At 36.9% G+C, this 25439-nt stretch overlaps 3 protein-coding genes and 1 long non-coding RNA gene across 8 annotated transcripts; 3 read left to right on the top strand and 1 right to left on the bottom strand.

Annotated features, from left to right (window-relative positions):
• The first annotated feature begins 1150 nt into the window (after nt 1-1150).
• hpxa (hemopexin a) lies at nt 1151-4461 on the top strand. The gene is made up of 10 exons (XM_027142247.2): nt 1151-1288; nt 1510-1532; nt 1772-1966; nt 2233-2387; nt 2538-2691; nt 2804-3016; nt 3113-3214; nt 3363-3487; nt 3613-3772; nt 3893-4461. Exons 1-10 carry the CDS (start codon nt 1224-1226, stop codon nt 4123-4125), a joined length of 1425 nt encoding a protein of 474 aa, XP_026998048.1. The 5' UTR covers nt 1151-1223; the 3' UTR covers nt 4126-4461.
• Nucleotides 4462-8235: 3774 nt separating this feature from the next.
• Nucleotides 8236-13949, top strand: mxe (myxovirus (influenza virus) resistance E). Of its 3 annotated transcripts, none has more exons than XM_047815004.1 (12): nt 8236-8919; nt 9782-10026; nt 10204-10341; nt 10459-10613; nt 11006-11144; nt 11222-11420; nt 11615-11693; nt 11810-11932; nt 12038-12179; nt 12369-12527; nt 12939-13234; nt 13453-13949. In XM_047815004.1, exons 2-12 carry the CDS (start codon nt 9798-9800, stop codon nt 13687-13689), a joined length of 1896 nt encoding a protein of 631 aa, XP_047670960.1. In that variant the 5' UTR covers nt 8236-8919; nt 9782-9797; the 3' UTR covers nt 13690-13949. The 3 variants fall into 3 exon arrangements, with proteins under 3 accessions (XP_047670960.1, XP_026998033.2, XP_047670959.1); XM_027142232.2 differs by having other exon boundaries at nt 8237-8919; nt 9835-10026; XM_047815003.1 differs by lacking the exon at nt 8236-8919 and having other exon boundaries at nt 8961-10026.
• A 589-nt stretch (nt 13950-14538) lies between these two features.
• LOC113639740 lies at nt 14539-17576 on the bottom strand. Of its 2 annotated transcripts, XR_007140820.1 has the most exons (5): nt 17450-17576; nt 15941-16007; nt 15658-15732; nt 15401-15491; nt 14539-14935 (listed from the first exon to the last, which is right to left on the bottom strand). It is a non-coding gene; the product is annotated as an uncharacterized LOC113639740 (long non-coding RNA). The 2 variants fall into 2 exon arrangements; XR_003439887.2 differs by having other exon boundaries at nt 15658-16007.
• gatd3 (glutamine amidotransferase class 1 domain containing 3) lies at nt 17491-22163 on the top strand. 2 transcript variants are annotated; one of them, XM_027141811.2, is made up of 7 exons: nt 17491-17622; nt 19340-19392; nt 20134-20244; nt 20334-20453; nt 20596-20688; nt 20955-21111; nt 21364-22163. In XM_027141811.2, the coding sequence occupies exons 1-7, from the start codon at nt 17491-17493 to the stop codon at nt 21490-21492; spliced, it is 795 nt and encodes a 264-aa protein (XP_026997612.1). In that variant the 3' UTR covers nt 21493-22163. The 2 variants fall into 2 exon arrangements, with proteins under 2 accessions (XP_026997612.1, XP_026997613.1); XM_027141812.2 differs by having other exon boundaries at nt 17553-17622; nt 20090-20244.
• Nucleotides 22164-25439: the final 3276 nt, after the last annotated feature.

Here is a 25439-nt window from a genome sequence, read left to right as displayed (position 1 = left end):
TATTCTATTATTCCTAAAGTAAGATCTTTAGATAGTCTCTATTTCTTATGCAATTAATTAATCATAGGTTAATCACACTGTACTACCATAATGTGCATTTTTTAACAAAACACTAGATGTTGAGTCTGTAACAGTAAAGTATTACAGTTAGGTTTGAATCTATAATGTTAACCCACTTTAACTCATATAATACACAACAAATAATAAAATACTATAGGGTGTAGTCTGATGCTAAACTAGCCACTTGGGGGGGAAAACACACAAAAAAACACATGCTGTTATTAGTACAAACATTTTAGCAGTAGAAATTATTTTTATATTATTTTTATAGATTAATAAGCAAAACTTTTAATGTCCCATCTGCATCTGCGGGTTTATATAAAATAAAAATAAATAAATAAAATAAAATAAAATTTTCCAACATAATACTGAAAGAGAGACTCCCTGTTTACTCTGTTAATCATTACCAGGGTGAACAGTCTTATTCATTTTTTTCAATATGCGATATCTCAGCACTAAATAGATTTAGAGATATCTTTTGAATACTATATCATATTTAATAATACATTTTTATTATTTAAATTTACAGGTACAGTGCACAAAGATATTGCACATAAATGCATTACATTTTAATTTCTTACTAATAATTAATAATTCACATAGAAAATGAAATTAAAAAAAATGTGATATGAATCACAGCCAAAGTTTTGTTAAATGTTATTTAAAGCAATCCCAGGACCTATTTTTGCAATATGTAAGAACTGAGGTTTAAAATTAAAAACAAACTAATGTTGTATATAACTGTATATAATTAGTAAATACCCAATGGAGATGCATTAATGCATTTATTAGTAGATTTGATGTCATGGGTATCTCATCAGTAACAGAAGTGCAGAGCAAGTTTGAGAAGAGCCACCAACATTCATATACTACAAATATGCAATTCATGAAGATGGCAATATTTGCACTCTCCTCAATGTACCTTGACCAACCTCAGAGTGTGGGGTGAACATCAGGTTACATGAGCATGGGGGAGTATGTGAGTCTGGGTGTTTCCACCTCCTCTTTGAACAAACTGTGGGCGTCTATTTGATTAGTGCAAACAGTTGCTCCTCGTCTGGTAGCTCTCTCTGACACTGGCTATAAAAGGAAGGGTACCAGGTTCTTCTGTACCTCATTCAGCTGAGCTGTGTCTGCAGTGAAACCAGAGGATCCTCTTAACTATGAGGCTACTCATCCAGACCTTCACCATCTGCCTGGCTCTCTCTCTCTGCCTGGCAGCTCCCTCGTATGTGCTGCTTGCTACTTTTTTTTGCTATTTAACTAGTATTAATTTGTCAATTTCTTTTTTTTTAAAGGTTTTTTCATGTGCAGTTTATATCTGTGTCTGAAGCATTATTATTTCAAATTTTTGCTTATGCCTGTCATAATCCCTGAACAAAAACGGTCACATCACTTTGTATTCTAACTCCTTTATTTCTTGTCTTTCTTTCTATACCTGGTTTCCAGGCATCATCATGACCAGGTTGAAAGTAAGTTAAAGTTTGAGCAAGTCAGACTCACACAAAAAAAACCTCTGAAAAGTATTTGCTATTCCCATTATGCTTTGCAGTACACATTTTATGTCTACATACAGAATCTAACTATCAATTTAAGAGCAACAGCAAAAGTATTGTATTAAAAATATGTTTCAAGATTGCTATTAAATATTCTAAATGGATGCTGTTTTAGTAATATACAGTATTAAATAAAAGACTGTTGTTTGATACAGATGAAAAGGTAAGTGGGGCTCATGCCGACCACCAGAACAATGGCAACGACCACCAGAACAATGGCAACGACCACCACAAGGACAATGACCATAGCCACAAGGACAATGACCACGGCCACCACTTTGATCGCTGCAGTGAATTAGTGTTTGATGCTGCAATTGAGGACAAGGAAGGAGTTCACTACTTCTTTAAAGGTGAGTAAAAAATAACCATAAAATATCAAGGAGTCCTTTGTAATAAAACAAATAAATCTAAATATGTTGTCAGTGGGATTTTTTAGGTTACAATACATTTAATATTAATGTTGATGTTTAGATGTTATATAGCAAAGCTTATTACTGGGAACAAATACAAAAGGTTGGGATGTTGCACTTTGATTTTTATAGAAATATTGATATCCATCATATGTAAACCAATAAAAAATTATTTGGTTTCCTTTTTTGGTGATGCCTGCTGTCAGACGATCATGTGTTTAAGGGGTTCCATGGTGAAGGTGAGCTTACAAACAAGACCTTCCCTGAGTTGGATGACCATCTGCTGGGACACGTGGATGCAGCATTCCGTATGCCATCTGAGGACAGTCCTGACCACCATGAGCACTTGTATTTCTTCCTGGTACATTATATTCACTTTCACTCACATATTAGCACAGTCAAGCTTTTTAAGCTTTCTCTTATATGTTCTATCTGTATTGGTGGTTTACTGTGGTTTTCAATATTTAAGCTATTTAATTTAAATTTAAATATTCTGTGCCCTTCTATTTAGGATGACAAGGTTTTCAGCTATGAAAATCACAAGCTGGAAGATGGCTTTCCAAAATCCATCTCTGAGGTATTCCCTGGTATTCCAGACCATTTGGATGCTGCAGTTGAGTGCCACAAGCCTGACTGTCCCAATAACACTGTAGTCTTTTTCAAGGGTATGACATTTAACTGCATTATAAAATAGCTTTAAAGTGTTTATTAAATGGATTAGCATGGTGAATAAATTTACGAACCATTAACCATTACCTATACATCTTTATAATCTAGAACACGAAATTTACCACTTTGACATTGACACTAAGGAGGTTCATGAGAAAGAATTCAAAAGCATGCCCAACTGCTCCGCTGCCTTCCGGTATGCAGGACATTATTACTGTCTGCATGGCCATGATTTCTCCAAGTTCAACCCCAATACTGGCGAGGTTCATGGAAAATATCCAAAGGAAGCCCGTGAATACTTCATGAGTTGTCCCCATTATGGTATGTAAATAGCAAGAGGTAGAAAAAGATGGTGTCTACGAAGTCTATCACTGAAATTCAGGTTATTTTTGATGGCATGATACCCTTCTGTATTAGGTGATAAGACGGAGGCAGAACACATTGAAAGAGAGCAATGCAGCCATGTGCACTTGGATGCTATCACTGAGGATGATGATCATGACCTGTTTGCTTTCAGAGGTTAGTGGATGCATGACACAGTAACTTATAACATGGCTACAAATATATAACTATTGTGTCTCAGTTACATTTTAACAAACACAATTGAGAAAATTTTCTCGGTTTAAAACTTTCTTTCTTAAATTCTCTTTTCATTCTCATTTATTAGGCCACCACTATCTCAGTAAAATCGATGACAAATATCATGCTGGCACTATTGAAAGTGCCTTTAAAGGTCTGCATGATGATATTGATGCTGCCTTTGCCCATGAAGATCACATTCACATTGTCAAGGTTAGTGCCAATAAAATGAGACATTTCCAACATGATTTCTAACCAACTTATAATAATGTAACTTGTATTACAAACACAGACAGTGTAGTAGTAATTACCTTTTGGTATTTGTTGGTTCCTTGCAGGATGACAAAGTGTATGTCTATAACATATCACACAAGCAAGGAGAGCCTCACACACTCCGAGAGGGTTACCCCAAAAGTGTGAAGGAGGCACTTGGCCTGGAGGGTCATATAGATGCTGCCTTTATTTGTCCTAATGTGTCCATTGTTCATGTCATCCAAGGTAAAAAAAAATAAATAAACAACAATACAGTGATAATATCAAATGATTTGGTAGTTTTTCATATGTATGATAAGTTAGACCTAACCCTGCTGTCTTTCTGTGCCTTTATGTGATTTACAGGTAATAAACTATATGATGTAGACTTGTCCCATGAACCACCTACCCACACAGAGGCACATCCAATCCCATATAAGCATGTTGATACTGCCATGTGTGACCCACACGGTGTGTCCGTTGTGATTGATGACGACTTCTACCGCTATGAGTCTCCCAAAACATTTGTTACTGCCAGGATCCTGCCTCCGAAGCAGGATGTGGCCAAGGAACTGCTTGGCTGTGATCATCATGTGTGAGGGACAGATAGAAGAAAACACCACAACTACAGGAGGACTACACACCTTCCATACTCTAAATAATGCAAAGTTCAAATCTAACAGTCTGTTGTGGTGTTCCTCTCAGTTTTACCACTCTGGCCTCAAATGTATCTTCCTACCTCTGGCTCTCTGTTTAACTAAGCCTGACTTTTATTACAAAAACTGCAAATTAAGCTATGTCTCTGGGCCACTGTACAGTGTACCATTTCAAATAGCTGTATGCATACAACAAGGCTATTATATCTGTCAGTGCTGTCTGTAAATGGAGAATCTCTTGTGCACATTGTGGCAGATTAATAAACTAAAGTAAAAATATTTTAATGTTGTGTTTTCATTTTAAATGACAATTTATTTCACATGGCATGCCAGATGTCAGTAGATACGTGGTGAAAGTTCCACAAATGAAAAGCTGTGTTTAAAAATAGAAAGATGAAACAGAGTAGGTTATGGGTGAACAACACTTATAATTTCAATTAAAATAAGTTTAGACTAGTAAGTAACTCAAATAAGCTTCATCTGTAGAGGGACAATTAAATACATTTTATTATAAAGAAAGATTTAAATAAGCATATAACATATTTGCCATCATATTGCTGAGAGATTGTGGACAACTAACTATCACACTTAAATGTGCTTGTTATCACCATTTTCCAGATTTAGCATCCCATTTTTTGTTATAAAAAACATTATTCTTCTAGGAAAGCTCAGCACTAAATGTTATATGCAGCCATTCAGTTACAAGATCATTAGTGAGATCAGACACTACTATTGGGTAAAGTGGCCTGGAGAACAATTGCCTTTCTTGTTAATCCCAAAGGGCTCAGTGCAGCAAACTTGCATTGTTCGTGCAGGAACAGGTTTGGGCCACCTACTGTAGTGTCAAAACACAAAGAACCACATATGGGTGTGATTGTCAAGTGTCCTCATAATTTTGGCCATGTAGCATGTAGCATTAATAATAGGATTTTAAAGATGATAGCACATTATTTTGTTGTCTTCTCAGAGTTGTCACTTCTAGAATGTAGAATGTGAAGAGCATGGGACAGTTGGGTATCTCCCAGGTCCAGATTTTGAGCCTGAGATTAGAGGTTATCATGGTAGTAACTTAAGTAACTAGTATTTTTATTCCATTTACTGTTTGGATTGATTTGTTCACTGATTCATTAAAGGCTGGGGGCACGATGTATGAAAACTGCTTCAGAAAACTGAGTCGGGCCAACTAACAAAACAAAGGTGTAGCCAATTTGCAGAAAGGGGCGTGTCTTGTCAATATACGGCAGAGAGTGTTCAGTGCGCATGTCTGACATTAGCAGAAAGCGATTGAAACAATGACATGGTGGATACCTGCCGTTACCTCTGCTTCGGGTTCTAGGTGTTGACCGTCGTCTTCTGCGTAAAACGGAGCTAAACTTTTCATGGTACAACACACATTACTACAAAAACACATTTGCAATACCATAGTATTACTCATTGAGTTCATTTATTGATAAAAATATCCCCTCGGCCAGTTGCCCTAGCAGGTTCCGCCACAATAGTTGTCTGGGTTACGTATGTATGTGTGAGGCGGAGCGATCAAAACAGGGGTGACACCCATTTGGGTTAGGGGAGTGTTTGTTTAGGTGATTTCAAATGTCAACATTGGCTTTCAAACATTGTGCACCCCACCGTTATGTGACCGATTCCATAGGTTACATTAATACACCAGCAAGTGGTGCCAGAGAGTGTTTTTGTGTCGTTCAATCAGTACATTGTATCATTCCCTTTAGGAAAAGTGTATTTGGCCAAACCGCTTTTTCTGTTCGAGCTGCTACTCAGTGGAACCTTAGCACTATAAACATAAGAAACCTGAACACGTGTAGTACATTTAAGATCCAGTTAAAGAAGTGGTTCGCTATAAACCAGAGCTGTCAACATTAGCTTAGTTTTTGACCTGCTCTTGTTGCCCCCTGATGGTTTTTTGTTTATTGTGTGTGAATGTGTTCATGTACAGTATTTGTCTGATGTTTGTTTGATTGCTGGCTCTTGTGTTTCTAATGTACATCATAGCTAATACTTACAGTAGTACTTTTATTAAATGTATTGTAGCTTTATTGTTATTTCAATATGTACTTTTATTTACTTTTATCTTTTTAGGGTGACTATTACCATCTGTCTCAGGGACTACAGGTGAAAAATAGCCATCTGGCTAACTCTGGCATATTGACAAAAATGTTTATTAATATGCATTGTCCCTGTAATTAAAAAATAAATAAATAAACAAACAAACAAACAAACAAACAAACAAACAAACAAACAAACAAACAAATAAATAAATAAATAACATTCATATAAAAAGCCAAAATATCAACCTTTTTCTCACCTTGTTGGGTGGCGAACTGAAATGAACTGCCATTCCTTCATTTTAGTTCATTCATTTCATTACCAGTAACGTTGTGAAGGGAAAGGAAAGTCATGAAGTACTTAGAGACAACATTGTTGTAAAAAACCTTAAAGTAAAAAATCCACAGAGCTCCAGCAAAAACTTAAATAAATCAGAACACTTTTGGATCAATATAACCTGTTCAGATAACAATTTACCAAGAATTCTGCTTAAGATATTTGAAGAAAGAAGGTTTTTGCATGATCCCAAGAACACTATTACCATGGTGAAGTACAGAAGAGAGACTGTCATGATATGGGGCTGCTTGATTGTCAAGCTAACTATTGTAAATTGTCAAATTTTAAACACACATTATGACATGTTCACCTTTGATTTTTGTATTAATGCCTCAGTTTGTTCAGCAATTAGGTTTTGTTAAGCAAGTGATTATCTCCCTGCCCAGGAATCGAACCAAGATTTGCATGGTACACTTCCTATACACCCCACATGGACTAAATCATGTTTTTGTACCGGGCATTTCGACAATAAAATAATAAAAAAAAACAGAACATAATATGGTTATGACTGTGTAGCTGAAATGATGGGTCCCTTAAATTGTTTAAACTAGTGTTACTTTCGTCACCTATTTTTAATTTAGTATTAGTCAGTCTTGGGCCAAATGTCCTTGTTAGTTTTAGTCATATTTACTGTAGTCATTCACATATCTTTTTTTGTTAGTCAAGTTTTAGTCGACTAAAAGTCTTTCAATTTTAGTTTAGTTTTAGTCAAAAAAGTGTAGTCTTTTTTTAAAATAACACATTAATGCTGATTAATGAAAAGCCTAAGATCAAAACTGTAGGTGTATGTATATATATATATAAAGTAAATTACCAACTTAATGCAAGTTATATAAGGTATTGCACACACCGTTATTGATGATATTTGGAGCAATATTACATGTAATTGTTAAACTTGATTCCCTTACATATACATTTGCTTTAAAGCCTAATTATTCATTTTGATTATGATGTGATTGTGACAGGGGCATGGGGAGAGGTTTCAGGTTGGGGGTGCTGTTTTTTTCTGTCACCACTTTTATATAAGAAACAATATCAAGGCTATAAAACTTTTCAAAACTCCACGAATCACAAAAGTATCAGTGAGAAGTTGAGAACACTCGTTTAAACAGTGCATACACTCGAACTTGACTGCACATCACATTTTTTACTTTATTGATACTGCTTTTATTCGTAATGCAAAGACCAGTCATCGGGACATAAGCTGTCATGTACAATAAAAGAGCCTGCGCAGCGACAGGAAAATTAACACAAAAACACAAGTTTAACACATCATTTAACACAAAAAGCCGCCTAGACATTGGACACACACACTATTTTATTTCTTGATAACAGACCGCTGCTAACTATAACACACCGTTGCCATGAAAAACAGAGCATTGCCATGGCCACACAGGATTCTATCCGTAGAGATGGAGCGCACTATTTTCTTTAGCGGAAGCAATACAATTGTTCAGCAGTTTCGTGTTGCAGCCACAGGCGTATGAGGCCTGTAAAAAGCAGAGACAATTGTATACTAAAATGAAGAGAGATTTTATCTTAGTTTTTATTTTATACAAAACATTTTCGTCTCGTCTTTTTTCGTCAACAGTAATGCATGTTAATTTAGTCTTAGTCAGCGTTTTTGGACAGTGGTGCAGTCTTGTCATCGTCTCGTCTTAGTCATGAAAAAAAAGGTTGTTGACGAACATATTTCGTCTCGTCTCGTCAGACGAAATTAACACTGGTTTAAACCAACAAACAAACCTTCATGATCTGTTTGTACAGACCTGTTTGTTTTTATGTCTGTATATAAAGGGCATCCCTTAAACCAGCATTTGTTTACAACTTTGCATTCCATTCATTGCTTTGGTTTCCATCCCTACACTGTCTTGCAGAGGGGTAAAAAGAAACCAAAATATAGCACCAGGCAGTAGGTTTATAAAATTTAGAATGAAGAAATGACATTCTGGATCGATATAACATACTCGTACTTGGTATATTATGAAATTTAAGACAAATGAATACATTAATCTGATCATACCGCTGTGCAAACACTGAACAGAGGAACATTATGTGCCCACAGTTACGCCCCTAGAATATGAAACCGGTATGCCTGTCATTTTCTAAGAAACGAAACTAGAAACAAATAATATAAGGAGTAAAATGAAAGAGAAGGTTCTCTCTAAATACTCCCTAGTCAAAACCCAGTAGGCTACACACACACACACACACACACACACACACACACACACACACACACACACACACACACACACACACACACACACACACACACAGAGTTCTGTTCTTGAACTGCACACACGTTACGTGGGAAGCCTACTAGAGATAAAACAGGTAAATAATCTAACGTACATTAACTAGGTTACAGACGGAATAAGATTTATTAAAATGTCCATTTATATGGTATATACATTAATATTTGTTAACAACAGAGTAGTTCTATGCCACAGTATGGCTTACAAAATAGGAGTATAACTTGGTTACTCTAAAATGATAATCTCTTGTAATTCTGTAATCTGTAGTTTGTGATATTCATGTTCATTTAATACATTTAAATTTACTAAGTTTGTAATTCGTAAAATCTACTTTATTATTTATTGAGCTGTGAAGGAAGACTGAACTGCGAAAAAAATATACTTTGCTCAGATATTTATAACAATGAAGTATTTTTGTGTGTTGTATGTGTGTATATCTGAATATAATTATGACACATAATAATAATAATAATAATAATAATAATAATAATAATAATAATAATAATAATAATAATAATAATAATAATAATAATGGACATTGCATTGAAAATGGATGCAGTGCTCAGAACATGACTAAGTATACATGCCTAAGTGATGCCAAAGCTTAATCTTCAGATATAAGATTATTTTAGTGTTGTCCATCCACCTACCATATTTCTGGGTGGTGAGGGAAAAAAACAGAGAATCCCAAGGAAGCCAACATGTGAAACTCTAAACAGACAGACTTGACCTCAGGATTAATTCATCTGGGGAGCTTATAGCTGTAATGCCACAACCCTACCTGCTGCACCACTATGAAACATAATAAACCTGAATCCGGAATATATGTACCTTTAGTTCTTTTTGTTGGCAGTCTGCTTCTGGCAAGATAGGGGTCTACTGTAAATGTTATATGCTGCATTTCTGAAGTTTCCTTTACACAGTTTTTTTTCACCATGTAGAAGTATAATTGCTGCTATGTCACTAAAGAAAAACAACAAAAATATATCTGAAGGAATGAGTAATACCCTAAACCAGCACTACGAGGACAAGGTGCGTCCTTACATTGATCTTGTGGACAGTCTACGGTCTCTAGGAGTAGAGAAGGACCTGAATTTGCCAGCCATTGCTGTTATAGGTGATCAGAGTTCGGGAAAGAGCTCCGTATTGGAGGCCCTTTCGGGGGTGGCCTTGCCTAGAGGCACAGGTGAGACGCACACACACACACACTCACACACACACACACACACACACACACACACACACACACACACACACACACACACACACACACACACACACACATGCCTATACATTCTCATTCAACAGACAGAAAACTATTATAGAAATGATTCAAGCTAAATGGCTCCAATTTAATTTATAGGTATTGTGACCCGCTGCCCTTTGGTTTTGAAACTAAAGAGAGTTGAAAATGATGCCTCATGGTCTGCAGTTCTAACATACAAGGACCAAGTGAAGGTTCTTCAAAGACCATCAGATGTGGGGAGTGCTGTTTCAAGTGGTCTGTATTCCATACTTTTTTAAAAATAAAATACCTATCTTGTTTATAAAAAATACCTCGTATTTTAGGGTTTACACACCTGCACAGAGAAAGGGAAAAGTGTGCTTTTCTTTATAGCCCAGAATGCCTTGGCTGGAAAGGGGAAGGGAATCAGTGACCAGATGATCTCTCTAGAGATCAAATCCAGTGAAGTTCCTGATCTCACCCTTATTGACCTGCCAGGCATTGCCAGGGTGGCAACAGGTGACCAGCCAATTGACATTGAGATGCAGGTGAGACAAAATCGAGAAAAGCGGATTATATTCCTTCAATTTTATCCCAGTTTTCTTTGTAATTTTGTTTTTATGTGATTTACACACTTTTTATATTTTTAACATTAAGGACATAACACCCATTGCTTTAGCCTATTTTGTTGTTGTTATGCCTTGCTTTAAAACTGTACATTTACTCATTCATGAATCAGTTAATCACGTGACTACATGTATAAAATGATTCACAGGTCAAGAGCTTTAGATCAAACATAAGAATGAGGAAAAATATGATCTCAGTGACGTCTGTCTATCTATCTGTCTACAAATATAGCTAGCCAGCTAAAATACTCCTGTGTAATTGTTGGAACCTCAAAACATCTCTTTACTCTGATTATGTTTTATTTGTTGAACAGATAAAAGATCTCATTGAGAAATTTATTAAAAGACAAGAAACTATTAGCTTGGTGGTTGTCCCTGCAAACATTGACATTGCCACCACTGAGGCACTGAAGATGACAAACAAAGTGGATCCAAATGGACAGCGAACCCTGGGTAATATAACTGTATAATTCATCAAGCTTTGTGTTAAGGTGACATGTTACTAAAATATATGTAATCCATTTGTATAGGCATCCTTACCAAACCTGACTTAGTGGATAAAGGTGCAGAGGAGAGTGTAGTAAACACAGTAAATAACCAGGTGATCCCACTAAAAAAGGGCTACATGATCGTGAAGTGCCGTGGCCAGCAAGACATCAATGAGAATCTTAGTCTGTCTAACGCTCTCCAAAATGAGAAAAACTTTTTTCAGGATCATCCACATTTCAGGCAAGACATACTCATTATACTATAGAATATCATTAAAAGATTAATTTCAATTACTGCAATAAACAAATGAAGATATGTCATGTCATTTTAGATTTGGGGTAATGTGTAAACCAATTACAACACCTATTATAAGAATACTGTCTCTAGGGTTGATTTTAGACATATTTTATATCCTGTAAGTTTTTTGTCTTAAGACCTCTCTTGGAGGAAAGGAAAGCCACAGTGCCTGTGCTTGCAGAGAGATTGACCAGTGAACTGGTAAACCACATTAATGTAAGATAAAAGACAAAATCCAATAATGCCTATTGTGTTCTGCATTTTCTGTAATGGAATGACACATTCATTCATTCATTCATTCATTCCTGTGTTTGTTTGTTTTTCATCTTCAGAACTTACTCCCACAGTTGCACAAACAAGTTGAGGACAAATTGGAGAAAACAGTTATTGACTTAAGAACACTTGGAGATGGAGTTCCTAAAGAAGACACTGAGAAAAACAATTTTCTCATTAGGGTAAAAACAAAACAACAACAACAACAACAAAAAAAAAACAACCAACCAACCAACCAAACAAACAAAAAGCATTAAATTTGACATATTGGTTCTGGTATTTTACAGAAAATCAATAACTTCAACCAAGTCCTTTCAGATGTGATGAGAGCAGAGGAAGTCACCCAAAACTCAGAGCCCAAAGTTTTTACTAATATCAGGTATCAGTTTAGAAAATGGAAAAAGCAACTGGATGACAAGGCTATTAGACGTGAGTTACATGATCTAAAAAAGGAAATATAAGTGGAATTAGTGGAATGAAAATTAATTCATCAAATATTTTTCTATATTAACTTTTAATTGATAACCAGGTTTAAAAATGATATGCTACAGTACATATGGCTATGCGTAGCCACGTGTAACAGAATATATGCCCCCTGTGTCCTGTTTCTTTTTCAAGTTGAGGAAAACATCCATGATGAAGTTGAAGAATACACCAAGAACTGTAGGGGAAAGGAGCTCCCTGGGTTTGTTAATTACAGAACATTTGAAAACATTGTCAAGAATGATGTACAGGAGATGGAGGAACCTGCTATACAGTTATTGAAAGACATCATTGGTAAATAACAGCTTACGTGTGTGTGTGTGTGTGTGTGTGTGTGTGTGTGTGTGTGTGTGTGTGTGTGTGTGTGTGTGTGTGTGTGTGTGTGTGTGTGTGTGTGTGTGTTTGGGTGTGTATGTAGAGTATTCTCAAAAAGACAGCCTCTCTTACACTGGCTGCTGGCTGCACAGGCTCTTACGCATAGGCAAATTACCAGTACAAACACAATTTTTTCTATTCTGGAAAGGAAACCTTTATATTTTGAAGGACTTTTAAAGTGTATTTTCTGTTTTATTTTCTATTGTGTGTTTACAGCCAGAACAGACACATTGAATGAGTCAGTGCATGAGGGAATCTGCCATAATCTGCTTATCCTACTGTCTTTAGAGTGTCCTGACTATACTTGTTGTTTTCTCTTATTTCTGTAAGTCATTGTTCACTCCTGTGTGAACAAGTTGGTCAGCTCCCATTTTGAGGCCTTTCCCAATCTTCTGAGGGCAGCTAAAGAGCCGATTGAGGATCTGCTTGAACAGGAGCATGGAAAAGCCCTAGAGAAAATACATTCTCAATTTAAAATGGAGAAGATTGTCTATTCACAAGATGGTCTCTACAGCCTCAAGCTAGAGGCTGTCAAACAGAAAATGCAGAAGCAACGTTTTCTTACCATTAATACAGCCAATGCTGATGTCAAGGAGATGGCTCAGCATCTAAATGCCTACTTCCAGGTATGCTATCATTAAAGCCATAAATACTATGAAGAAGTATGCTGTCTACTTGATCTGGTAACTAGTATGGTATGTGTGTATGTGTGTGTGTGCGTGTGTGTGTGTGTGTGTGTGTGTGTGTGTGTGTGTGTGTGTGTGTGTGTGTGTGTGTGTGTGTGTGTGTGTGTGTGTGTGTGTGTGTGTGTGTGTGTGTGTGTGTGTGTGTGCATGCATGTCAGATCACGTCAGACCGTCTGGCCAACCAGGTGCCCCTCATAGTGCAGTACCATGTGCTGGACCAGTACTTCTCCCAGCTTCAGACTGCCATGTTGAGCATGATCGGAGGTCAGAATGCCATGAAGCTTATCCGAGAGGATTCTGGTGTAGCTCAGCGTAGGAGGAGTTTGAAGGACCGATTAGAGCGTCTAAGAACAGCACGGCAGCTCATAGCCAAGTTTTTGATGTCTGTCTCATAACTGAACTGTAATTGTAAACATTGTTAGATGTTCTAAATTATTTTTAGAATGATTGTAGATAATAGCATTCCTGCTTTGTTAGAGTTAGCTAAAACATTAAATACATGTTAATTTGTTATTTTATCTCTTATTTAAGTCATTATATAGAATCACTTTTAGAATTCTAAATGTTGGGCTTGATTGCATTGCATGTATCAACAAATTATTTTAATCATTTATACACTTATATGTAGTGTAGACAATAAAACATTATCAAACCATGTTTTACTCTGTGGTGTGTAATATATGTGTGATATGAATCTAGGGATGGGAGGACGCGTAATAAAAGGTGGTGTAGAATGTGTGTGTGTCAACTGTAGGAATCAACAACTCAACCCCAATTCTGTCACCAAAAAGGGAACCTTACTGTATAACGCAGCTCAAAGATAACAGAGCTCATTTATTCTTTAAGTGTGGGAGGGTTTGAAACAATAAAAATAACCACTTTAATAACTATGTAATGCATAAAATAATGTAAAAAAGCTGTATTTTCGAGATTTCTGACATTAACACAATGTGTCCTATCAGGTTTCACCGAAACAAGGTGAAAAACCCTTTTCAGTCATGTCAGACGAGCGCAAATATAAGGTTGCACGAAAAACCGGTTTCCTGACGAGCTAGAGAAAGAAACTTGAGGAAACGTATCTTCAGCCCATGAGAAGCACTTTTGTACATTAATGCAGGGATTCAGTCAAAACACATACTGATACCTAAGATTTCATGAAAATGATCATTCCACACACAAACCATCAGTTTTTCGAGCTTTAATCTCCTAATTTAGGGAGAAAATACATAAGATACAATCAAAAATCAAAATACAATAACTCCCTCACTAACAAAGAGGAGAAAACATGATAAAAATGGCACCCCCTCTCTTTCCAAATTCACAGTAGAACTCAAACAAAGAATAAAAAATAAGTGTTACAAATATTAACTATTATAACTAACAATATTAATATTTTTTGCCTTTTATTTGTATCAATTCCAGAAACAAAAAGTCTAACAAATTATCAGACAAAACTCAATCAACACTTCTAAACTAGATACAAAGAATAAAAATTTAAAAAAGAGCACAGCTTCCACACACACAATCACACATAATCACACACAGTTCTAGCAATACAATGCTGTTTAAATATGCTCTGGTTTTTCTCATCTTCCAATCAGAACTGAGGTTCAGTCATTATTGTCAGGTAGCAGCCATGATCTATATGTAAGTAAACGGGGAGAAGGGAAGAGAGAGCAAAAAAAAACCAATATGTCCTAAGACGTAACAACGTCTTACGTCTAAAGACGTAATATGTCCTAAGAAGTCACAGTGGTAGCTTGTATTTTCTAAAACAGCAGAAGTGGCACAGTTGTCAGTTGTAAGAGATTTTAAAATCAGATCAACACGATTATCATCTAGACCTACAATTTATTGGCAATATTTAAAAACACAAATAGTAATTGTATTATACATTCATATATAATTTGTATTATATAAGATATAAATAAGATTGAACAAATATTTTATTTATAAGGATTTAAATATTTCAAAGATATAATAACAAGTGGTGCTAGTTAGGGTTAGTAATTATAGATTAAGCTAGTCAAATGATCACTGCTCTAAGCACTGATTCTCTGACTCATTTTAAGATTTTAGTCAATACCATTTAAATAAGTTGCTTACAATGTTCAGCACATTTAAGACGTTTCCCAATCATCATATAGAGATCACTGAAGCCCTCATTCACTCATTGACTCCTAATGAAGTCGTGCATCTGGACCAAAAAATGAACACAGACACACCAAAACGATATCACCAAGGCTGATAAACAATACATATAATAACTTAATACCGTATTTGTAATGAAATTGTAACAGAGGCCAAGTTATAATCTGTGATACATATGCACATAGGTAGAAAATTTAAAAGAAGATGCTCACACAGTCAATATCAAATGAACTTCAGCAGCTGGAGTTTGTCATCAATTTATCTCCATATCTGTGTTGAGGCTCAAACTGAATCATGTAGAAAGCCAAATTGGTTATTATTTTATGCTGTTTTATGTTTAAAATCGCCCACCTCCACCAGGTGTATACATTTCTAGTTTCCTTCCACAGTCCAAAGACATAGATCTTTTAGGCTGGTTCATATCTCTAAATTGTTTGTAATGTGTGAATGTGTGTTTCAATGTGTATGTGATTGTGCCCTGTGACGGGTTGGTACCGAATCCAGAGTATCCTTCGACTTGTGCCCTGTTCACCAGGTGATATTCACCAGATTCCCCATGACCCTGTGGAGGATAAACACTATAGAAAATGGATGGAGGAATGGATAAAGGTCTAGGATTATCAGACAACAGAAATCGGGTGCAGTCATTTATTTAATCTCAGACAGCACCGTAGTTCAGTTGTCAGGACACTGATCAGGGAGTCTATTTTAAGGACTGTCTCTCTTTCTCTCAATCACAACATCCTTCGTTGCACTGGAATATTCACACCTTAAAAATTGCACAATGCACAACATAAACCAGGGCACTCCTATACTCACTATGTTCTGTTACTGGAAATCACATTAGATTTTTATGAGCCTCTCAGCTCAAAATTAAAGTCTTCTTAAATCTCTTCTCATCATCACTTCTACAAATGTAAGCAGCTTGTTATTATTGCGTAGCTCTCAAATGATTATTTTGGTGATTTTTTACTTTTCTGACATTCTATATAAAGTTTGCTTGGGTGTAAAGTGCTTTAAGTGTTTTTTTTTTAAATATCCATTAGCTATAATTGTTGCAAGGATATGTAAAATAATAATAATAATAATAATAATAATAATAATAATAATAATAATAATAATAATAATAATAATAATAATAATAAAAAAAGATTTTGGACCTTCACTGAGATGAGGCTGACTCTGTGAGGATCCTGAAGCATCTAGAGATTTACCAGCTCCAGTTAGACTCCGCTATACTAAAGAAGAGGCACCAACTCCATGTGGTCTTTGAGGACAACAATCTCCTCAATACAACATTTATCAGACTGTATATTTATAATCACACCCACCGGTGTCACCCACATGAGGATGAGGTTCCACTTTGAGTCTGGTTCCTCACAAGGTTTCTTCCTTTACCATTAAAGGGAGTTTTTCCTCCCCACAGTCACCTGAGTCACCTCAGACTTACTCATTGGGGATAAATGCAAACACATTTAAATATGTCCAATATTAATCTTAAGTTTTGTATTTATTTATCTTTATTATTCTTTATATGAACCTTTTGTTCTGTGTTTATGTTCTGTAAAGCTGCTTTGAGACAATGTCAATTTTAAAAAGCCCTATACAAATAAATTTGAATTGAATATGATTAATAATAATAATAATAATAATAATAATAATAATAATAATAATAATAATAATAATAATAATAATAATAATAATAATAATAAAACGTTTTTACATTTTTTAACCACAAGATGGCACTACATCGATGACTACATAAACTAGAGACAGTAGATGAAGATTTTACCGTAATATTTAGACGATATAATTAACTGCTAGATAAGGCTATTAACCGTATCGTACACACACACACACACACACACACACACACACACACACACAAAATATTTCTATATGATTTTTTTACACTTTAAACTTGACTCGGTTCTAACTTAAATTCTGTACTTGCAACTGAAAGGTTGACACAAATATTTTATGCGCAGATAATACTGCCATTACCCTGAAGCGAGTATATCGCTATCAGTGTAGTTGTTGGTAAGATGGCGGTTCGCTCGCTGATCTGCAGATCTTCTGCCTTTCTGTTTAAGCCTCCAGCAGCTCTGTCTGCTCACACAGGCGCTGTGGGCTTCATTCACACCGGTGTCAAACACAGCAGCGCCAAAGTAGCAGTGGTGAGTCTGAGGGTCACCTCAGTCTATGAGCTGTATTTTGTGACTCAGCTGTTCTGTTAAATAAACAGATCACTTTAAGTAACTGTACTGTAAGATGATAATTCTTTGTGCTTGTTCCTTAAAACAAAGACCTGCAGCTCTGCGTGAAGCTCATAGAGTGAGAATTACACACATTTAGACCAAAATGTAGACTAATTTATTATCACTGGTCTGTCTGTCTGTAACATATACTATATGGATAAAAGTTTGTACCCACCAAACCATCACACAACTTACAGCCTGTGGCTATTTCCCCAAACTCTTTTCTATATGATGTATTTTATGTGCTGTAACATTACAGTTTCCTTTCACAGGGACTAAAAATCCCAAACTTGTTCCAGCTTGACAATCCCACTGTACACAACCAACCTCCATGTTATGTACAGTCTTTACCTCAACCCCACTGAACACCCAAGGCCTCCTCCCTCAACATTAGTACCTAACTTCACTCATGCTCTTGTAGCTGAATAAACACAAATCCCACAGCTACGCTCTCCAACATCTAGTGGAAGCCTAAGAGAGGAAAAAAATATTAAGTGGGATGTTCAGTAAGCACATACAGTATGTATATGATGGTCCACAAACCTATGGTCGAAGTGTAATTCATGCAAACCTTAGATATCCCAACCTTTATGTATCAGGAGGAATCCCTTCTGTCATGTCTCAAAGAAACCTTAAGGGGAATCAGACTTAATAGAGAACCCATCCTCCTCAGGGTGACACCAACCATTACAGTATACAGGTGTAGAAAACATTACCAAGTGTGTTAAAAGGATGTTAAGTATGACAATGTTTGTAAGTCCTGGCATAAGCACCGGACAGTCTTGATGATTGCAGTAGCAGTTTATAGGTACATATTTACAGCAACTAGGTGAGATTATTCACTGACCAAGACAGGGTGTGTCTTGGTTCGCAGCTGTTTTGGGAAGTGCATATGTTTACGGTATCTGTGTGAGACTCTCCTCAGCAGTCCTGTGTGGAAAGTTCCTTTCCTCAGACTTTATAGAAAGTATTGTTTCTGCTGGGCTCTCTTGCTGATGGACATGGTGTTAAGTGACATGGTGAGGTTCTCAGCCAGGTGAAGTTCAAGGAATTCGTTACTCTTGTCGATCTCTACGGAGGATCTGTCTATGTTTAACGTAGAGTGGTCTCTCTGCGCTCCCCTGAAGTCAGCAATCTCTTGTTTTTATCATCGGTGGTGATGTGCTTCGAGGTTTGTGTTGCTTTACAGTCGTGAGTAAGCAAAGTGAACATGAGTGAGCTGACCACACAGCCCTGAGGTGCCTTAGTGCTCAGTGTGGTGGTGTTTGTGATGTTGTTCCTGATCCAGACTGACTGAGGTATCACAGAGAGGAAGTCCAGGATCCAGATCCACAAGGACGTGTTATGGCCCAGCAGTTTTTTTTTTTTATCAGGTGCTGAAGGACGATTGTGTTGAATGCTACACTGAAGTCTATGAACAGCAGTGTGTTAAAGCAGGGACAAGCAATGACTAGATACCTACAATGAGAGCTACAATGTAACATAAGCATTAAGTCACTGTGGGATATAAATAGGGTATTTTTGGCTGCAGCCAGGTTTTTCAGTTCCCAGCAATGTGGCTATTTTTACCATTTATGCTGTATGTACTACTCTATATCTATATTGTCGTTGAACTTCTGACTCTCTTCATTTCCAGGTGCTTTCTGGATGTGGAGTGTATGATGGGACAGAGATTCATGAGGCATCAGCGTGAGTATCAGGCTGCATCTAAAACCTCATTCAAAGGGTCACATTGTCCCATTCAAAGTGTCACACTGTCTGGCCCTTCATGAACTTTATGAAGTATACATCACGAACACAATACAATTGTTTTGAATGTGACTGCTTTTTTTTTTTTTTAATTTAAGTGTGTGTGTGTATGCACACCTACAGAGTTAGCTTTTAGCCCTCAAAAGTTTCAGCTCACATGTCATTTTACATTCACACATCCATGTCAGTCTTCAGTGCTCTTTTTCAACAATAAAACAGACTGGCATACTAAGGCACAGTCCTAGGAGTACGGTACTAGTGAGAATGTTAGAGGTTTTGGAAATAGGCTTTTTGCTGCAATTAATTTTTGTGCCTGCATGAATCACATTCCCATTAAAATATATTTGATCTGTAATGCCAATTCAGTTATTTTTGATGTGGACTGAATATATTTGTATGTATATGTGTTAAACAACATAGAACATAACACTTCTAGTATCACACCACCTAATCTTTAGTGGAGCAGAAATATTGAAATTGACATTTAATTCTTTTTGCCCTGTTTATACAATAAATAGCACTGAAAATCACATGTACATATAAATACCAGGAAATTAAAAACCCTCTTTTTTATTTCAAACCAAGATGTATTTGAAGTATAACACAAACAAATAAATTGACATTGTTGTCCCAACAGATTTGTAGGGGATTATATTTACTCCAAAATATGTATATGTTCAGAATCCTGGTGCATCTGAGTCGTGGTGGAGCCGAGGTCCAGATGTATGCTCCTGATGTGGCGCAGATGCATGTTATAGACCACAGCAAGGGGCAGCCTTCAGAGGAGTCCAGGTAATAAACAGAATGTAGCCTCGACATCATGATTGACTTCTCTTTAACTCTGCTTCTTATATTCATAATTCTATATGTATGTTGTACAGGAATGTCTTAGCTGAGTCAGCTCGCATTGCTAGGGGTAACGTCACTGACCTGGCTAAGCTGAGTGCGAGTAACCATGATGCAGTCATCTTCCCAGGAGGCTTTGGAGCTGCTAAAAATCTGTAAGGGTTAACATGGTCTTTGTGTGTAGGGTGTGAAGTAAAGATAGAAAGGTAGTTCGCTCATGTCTTGTTTGAATTGACAGACATGCTAGCAGGCACATCTTAAGATGTTTCAAAAGCTCTTTAATTATTGCTTTATCAGGTCAACTTTTGCTGTCGATGGAAGTGACTGCACTGTGAACAAGGAGGTGGAACGCATCTTAAAGGATTTCCATAAAGCAGGCAAGCCTATTGGGTGAGAATTATGTCTCTATTGGTCATAAATACAGTGAAGTTTCCAGGGTTTGTTTTAAGAAAACTGAACACAGTCATTACTTGAGGCATTTACAATAATTGCCTCTCATGTTTTAATATTTTGTATTTTAAGTTCCACAGATTTATTTCCTTCCACCCTAAAATAATAGTTTTCTTGTGATTGATTTTATCATGCTAAACCACCCTAGTTAGGCTGTTGTCTGTCTGTGGTGTGCAGTGCTGATGAAGTTCTCCCATGGCTTCCAGGTTGTGCTGTATCTCTCCGGTGCTGGCTGCAAAGGTGCTCCCTGGTGTGGAAGTGACTGTGGGACATGAGGATGAGGAGGGGGGAAAGTGGCCGTATGCTGGCACTGCTCAGGCCATTACTGCACTCGGGGCCAAACACAAAGTCAAAGATGTCACCATATCCTTTTCAGAACCTGTCAGATGTTCCTTCATATTTAATGCCCTCTCCTCTCCTCTCCCCTCCTCTCCCCTCTCCTCTCCTCTCCTCTCCCCTCACCCCCTCCTCTCCTCTCCCCTCCCCTCACCCCCTCCTCTCCTCTCCTGTCCTCTCCTCTCCCCTCTTCTCACCCCCTCCTCTCCTCTCCTCTCCTCTCCTCTCAACAACTTTATTTTTTGCTTTATGATTTTAGCCTTAACTTGTGACCATCACGAGGCTCATGTTGACCCAAAGAATAAGGTGGTGACCTCTCCGGCATTTATGTGTGACACGAAGTTGCACCTCATCTTTGACGGGATTGGCTCCATGGTTAAAGACGTCCTGAAGTTGACTCGTAAATAAGTGGCACACGGCTTCCTCCAACAAGCTGCACTTAGCTGGATGGTAGTAAGCCACTTTTGATTTGATTGATATGATTGAACAAAACTCCTAGTTTATAAATTGCAAAATGAATTATTTTTCTTGGTATTGCCTGATGAGTGAATAAAGTTCTGTGTAGTTCACTTTTAAACAAAGCCTAAGCATGATTACAGTGACAGACATTATTAATCAAAAGCCTATCTCGGCTTGGTTTTATTTCTTCTAAATGTCCACTAGATGGTGCCGTGATACAACCAGACTGAAGCTGAGCCCTAAACTGTTGAATCTTGAGTAAATCAGTAATTTAGAATAAAAATACTTGATTTAAACATTTTTTGTTCTCAGCTGTTTGTATTGAAAATTCTTGAAAATGGTAACATTCGTCAAATCATGAAATATCATTTTGGAATCTGATTAAGGTTTTAAAAAAGAATGCTGTTTTAATTCAATCAAGTCATTTTGAGGAAAAAAAGAAATTCCTGTATTTCTCTGTAACATGGTCTGGTGCTTTGTTATTGTTTGTAATAGGTGAGCAATGTCAATATAAGACACAGTTAAAGCAAGTGTGGTTGATGTGGTAGCTCTAGGAAAGTTCTGACATTGTAACGAATGTAATGTTATGTATATTAATATATAAAATACTTCCAACTAAAGCTGTTCTTCTTTCTTCAGACTGTCTGCTTTGTTAAAAAGTGCATGTTGTTGATCAAATGCGCTTTAATTCTGGTAACGGACACATAAAACAATATTCTGGTTACATAGAGTTGTTGAAGATTAGTCCTAGTCCTTAAGTGGCTATACTTACAGCAACAGACCTCACTTTGCACCTTACTGCCATACACATATGTAAACCATGAGTAAGTAATTAAATGATTTGTTAAAGTATGAATTCAGATGGAATTTTAATGGTTTTTAGGAAACATGGCATCAATGTGGATCAGTAGATCAGATTTCAACAATAAAGAAACAATAAAGAATATACATGGAAAATCAGAGACACTAACATAACAATAAAAACCTTTTCCAAAGGAAAGTAAAAATCATACGCAAGTAATAGATTTACACCAGAAACATGTTCTTTGCAGTAATGTGTATAACCTTATTTACTAACATTAGCCTTAGTAATGTAATTCATTCATCATTAAGAACACTGGGTAGGAATACAGCCGTAGTATCACATTGCTAAGCATCACACAGACACATACTGTACATCCACACTCACAACTGGGGACACCATCTAACTCCTCAACATCATAATTTGCCTAATTTCACTGCAGATGGATTTCACTACAGTCATTCTTAGCTTATGTTAGTTTGCTGTTTCTAATAGTTTAGTTTACATTAATTTGCTGAATTAATAATTCATTGAAATATTCATTGAAATATTCAGTGTCTTTACAATCCATGAAAAACTTTAAAGCAAGATGGCTGCTGATGACCAAAACATACTTGTCGTGTTGGTAAGTCAGTAGTTTGCTAACACACAGAAACCAACTGACCAACGGCTGTAAGGACCTTAGTTCCGTGTTGTTTTATGTAGCTTTATGCTGTTTTATACAGCACCAAGGTCCTGGAGAAATGTTTCATTTCACTATGTACTGCCTCAGATATACATGTTTGAAATGACGATAAGCTTCTTGACTTGAATACACTTTTATAAAAATTATTTACTTCAGAATGATAAGTTCAATTTCACATTCTGACAGACTTTCCATTTGCTAATGTTGAATACCATTAAACAAAATAATATGAATCATTGTTTACAGGAGTAATGGACAATTACAAATTGATTAAGAAATTCATTTTATGAACAACAAAAACATTCAGCTATCTTTTTCCTTTTACAACATAACTTTATGTTAGAGGTTACTTATTAGAGAGAGCTTGGTGCTCGGATATCTGAAAATCATGTGGATTTTATTTGATTTCATATGAGTGAATTCATAAGGTGTGAATGCTAAGCCCATTTTCATTCTCAACCTTCAAAATGTATAACATGGTATAAAACAATCAAAGTATTATTTCACTAGGAGGTTATTTTCAGATCTACTGACTAGAATCCATGCTTGATTAATGCATGATTAATATCAGGTGACCTTATTTAAAGTCCTCTGCTTCTTAGTGTATCTGATAATTACGTCGACTTTCTACTGTGTTTTCAACTGCGAATATTTTTGAGTGTATCTGTATAATTAACACAAAAGCCTATCAATATTCTATGTTCAGCGGCAGGGCAAAGCTGTAGATTTTAGTTTGAAACAAAAAGTGTTAAATTTCTAGACATAGTATTTATGAGCATGATTCAGTAAGGCTCAGGCTGAATAGTGATCATTACTGTTGATTATGCCTTTTACATTGGCTTCATCCGTCCCCGAGACTCCCAAGACAACCAGTTAAAGACTGTTATAATGAGTGAATTTTTAAAGATCAGTGATCTAAAGACTTTTAAATCAAGACTAATTTCCATATGTTTATCTGGACGTTATTGTGCCAATTGGACATGCAAAGATGTGAAAAGAAAAGCAGTGATGCAAAGTTTAAAAGAAAAAAAATAGATATTGATGTGGGCAGTTAAAAGGTAACAGGATTAGTTCTACAGATAACCACATCACCGGTCATCATATGGCATGTTGCAAGAAACACACACCCCAAAGTGAAGTGGGGTCTGCTCACACACACACACACACACACACACACACACACACACACACACACACACACACACACACACACACACACACTCATTTCCTGGTTATCCATCCACATCTTATTAGTGTGTGCTTTTAGGAGCACAGTTGCATGCCCTTTAATCCACAACTCACACTTTCACACACAATTTGTTTAGCTGAAACAATTGATTAAAACTGCTATATTACAAAAAAATCTGAAGCTATAAGTTATTGTGGTTTTCTAAAAGTACCATTAATGTAGTAAAAATAAGCCTTATTTAAATGCAACAATATTTTGCATAAAGATTTTGTGGTTCCCCGGGAGAAGAATGCTAATGTTCAGGGGTCATTTCACATAAAAGTTGCCGCTGCACCATGGACTAAGTCTGGATTAAATCTCAATCTCTTCATTCATTTCAGCTGGTTTTTTGAAGCTCTTACTTCATCTTTGTGCTGTTTTGTTCATTCTCCCTCCTGCAGGGCGATTTGCTCTCCCAGAGAGCTATGATGCCTTTCTTTCTGTTACTTGTACTGCTTAAGGATCAGGCAGATGCAACCTTCCTGCCTGTTACTTTACACTGCGAGGAAGACCTGCTCTCAGCCCAGGCTGTTTATTTCCCCCGTTCCCAGGAAAAGTGTGCTTTGATGGACTGTCTTCTTTACTGTGTCACTTCATCCATATATCCTCTCTCTTCCCACAGTCATGCAGGGGGCCTGAGCAAACAAGACTCGGGTTTTTCCCAATTTGTCTGGACAAAATGGGGGGATTTAGGGCCTACTGCCACTCTCAGAGGGACAAGTGCTAAGTGTTTGTGTGCCAAGCTGACACACTCACACACACACATACAGACACCCTGGTCTTTACTTACTCTACTACGGGTTGCTTGCCTTCTCTCAGCAGGATCACACCACCTGCCCTTTGACAGGCTTTAGCCAGGCACCTGCTTTCTTTTCCTCTCTCTTTTCTAACCTAGTGGTTTTCATATGCCCTGGTCATCAGTGTCTGTTTGGAGCTTTTGCCTCAGTTGAATTGTCTGTGTTAGTGGAGTGAGAGGCTGGATCCACTTGCAGGAGTGTGAATAGGATAAGGCCTCATTGCATTAGTGTGAGAGGGCCAGTCAATCAGGGGCCAGCTTGAGGCCTCAGACCCCACAAACCTCTTGGCATCCTGATCAGTGGATTAGTCAGCATACTGCTCTGGGTCAAGAGCATGCCAGTCACTCCCTTGCTCACTCACTTGCTCTCTGTCTCTCTGTCTCT

Source organism: Tachysurus fulvidraco, chromosome 6 (genome assembly GCF_022655615.1).
Source record: "Tachysurus fulvidraco isolate hzauxx_2018 chromosome 6, HZAU_PFXX_2.0, whole genome shotgun sequence".
Lineage (NCBI taxonomy): Eukaryota > Metazoa > Chordata > Actinopteri > Siluriformes > Bagridae > Tachysurus > Tachysurus fulvidraco.
Note: the sequence above shows the minus strand (reverse complement) of the source record. Positions and strands in the feature narration are given on the sequence as shown.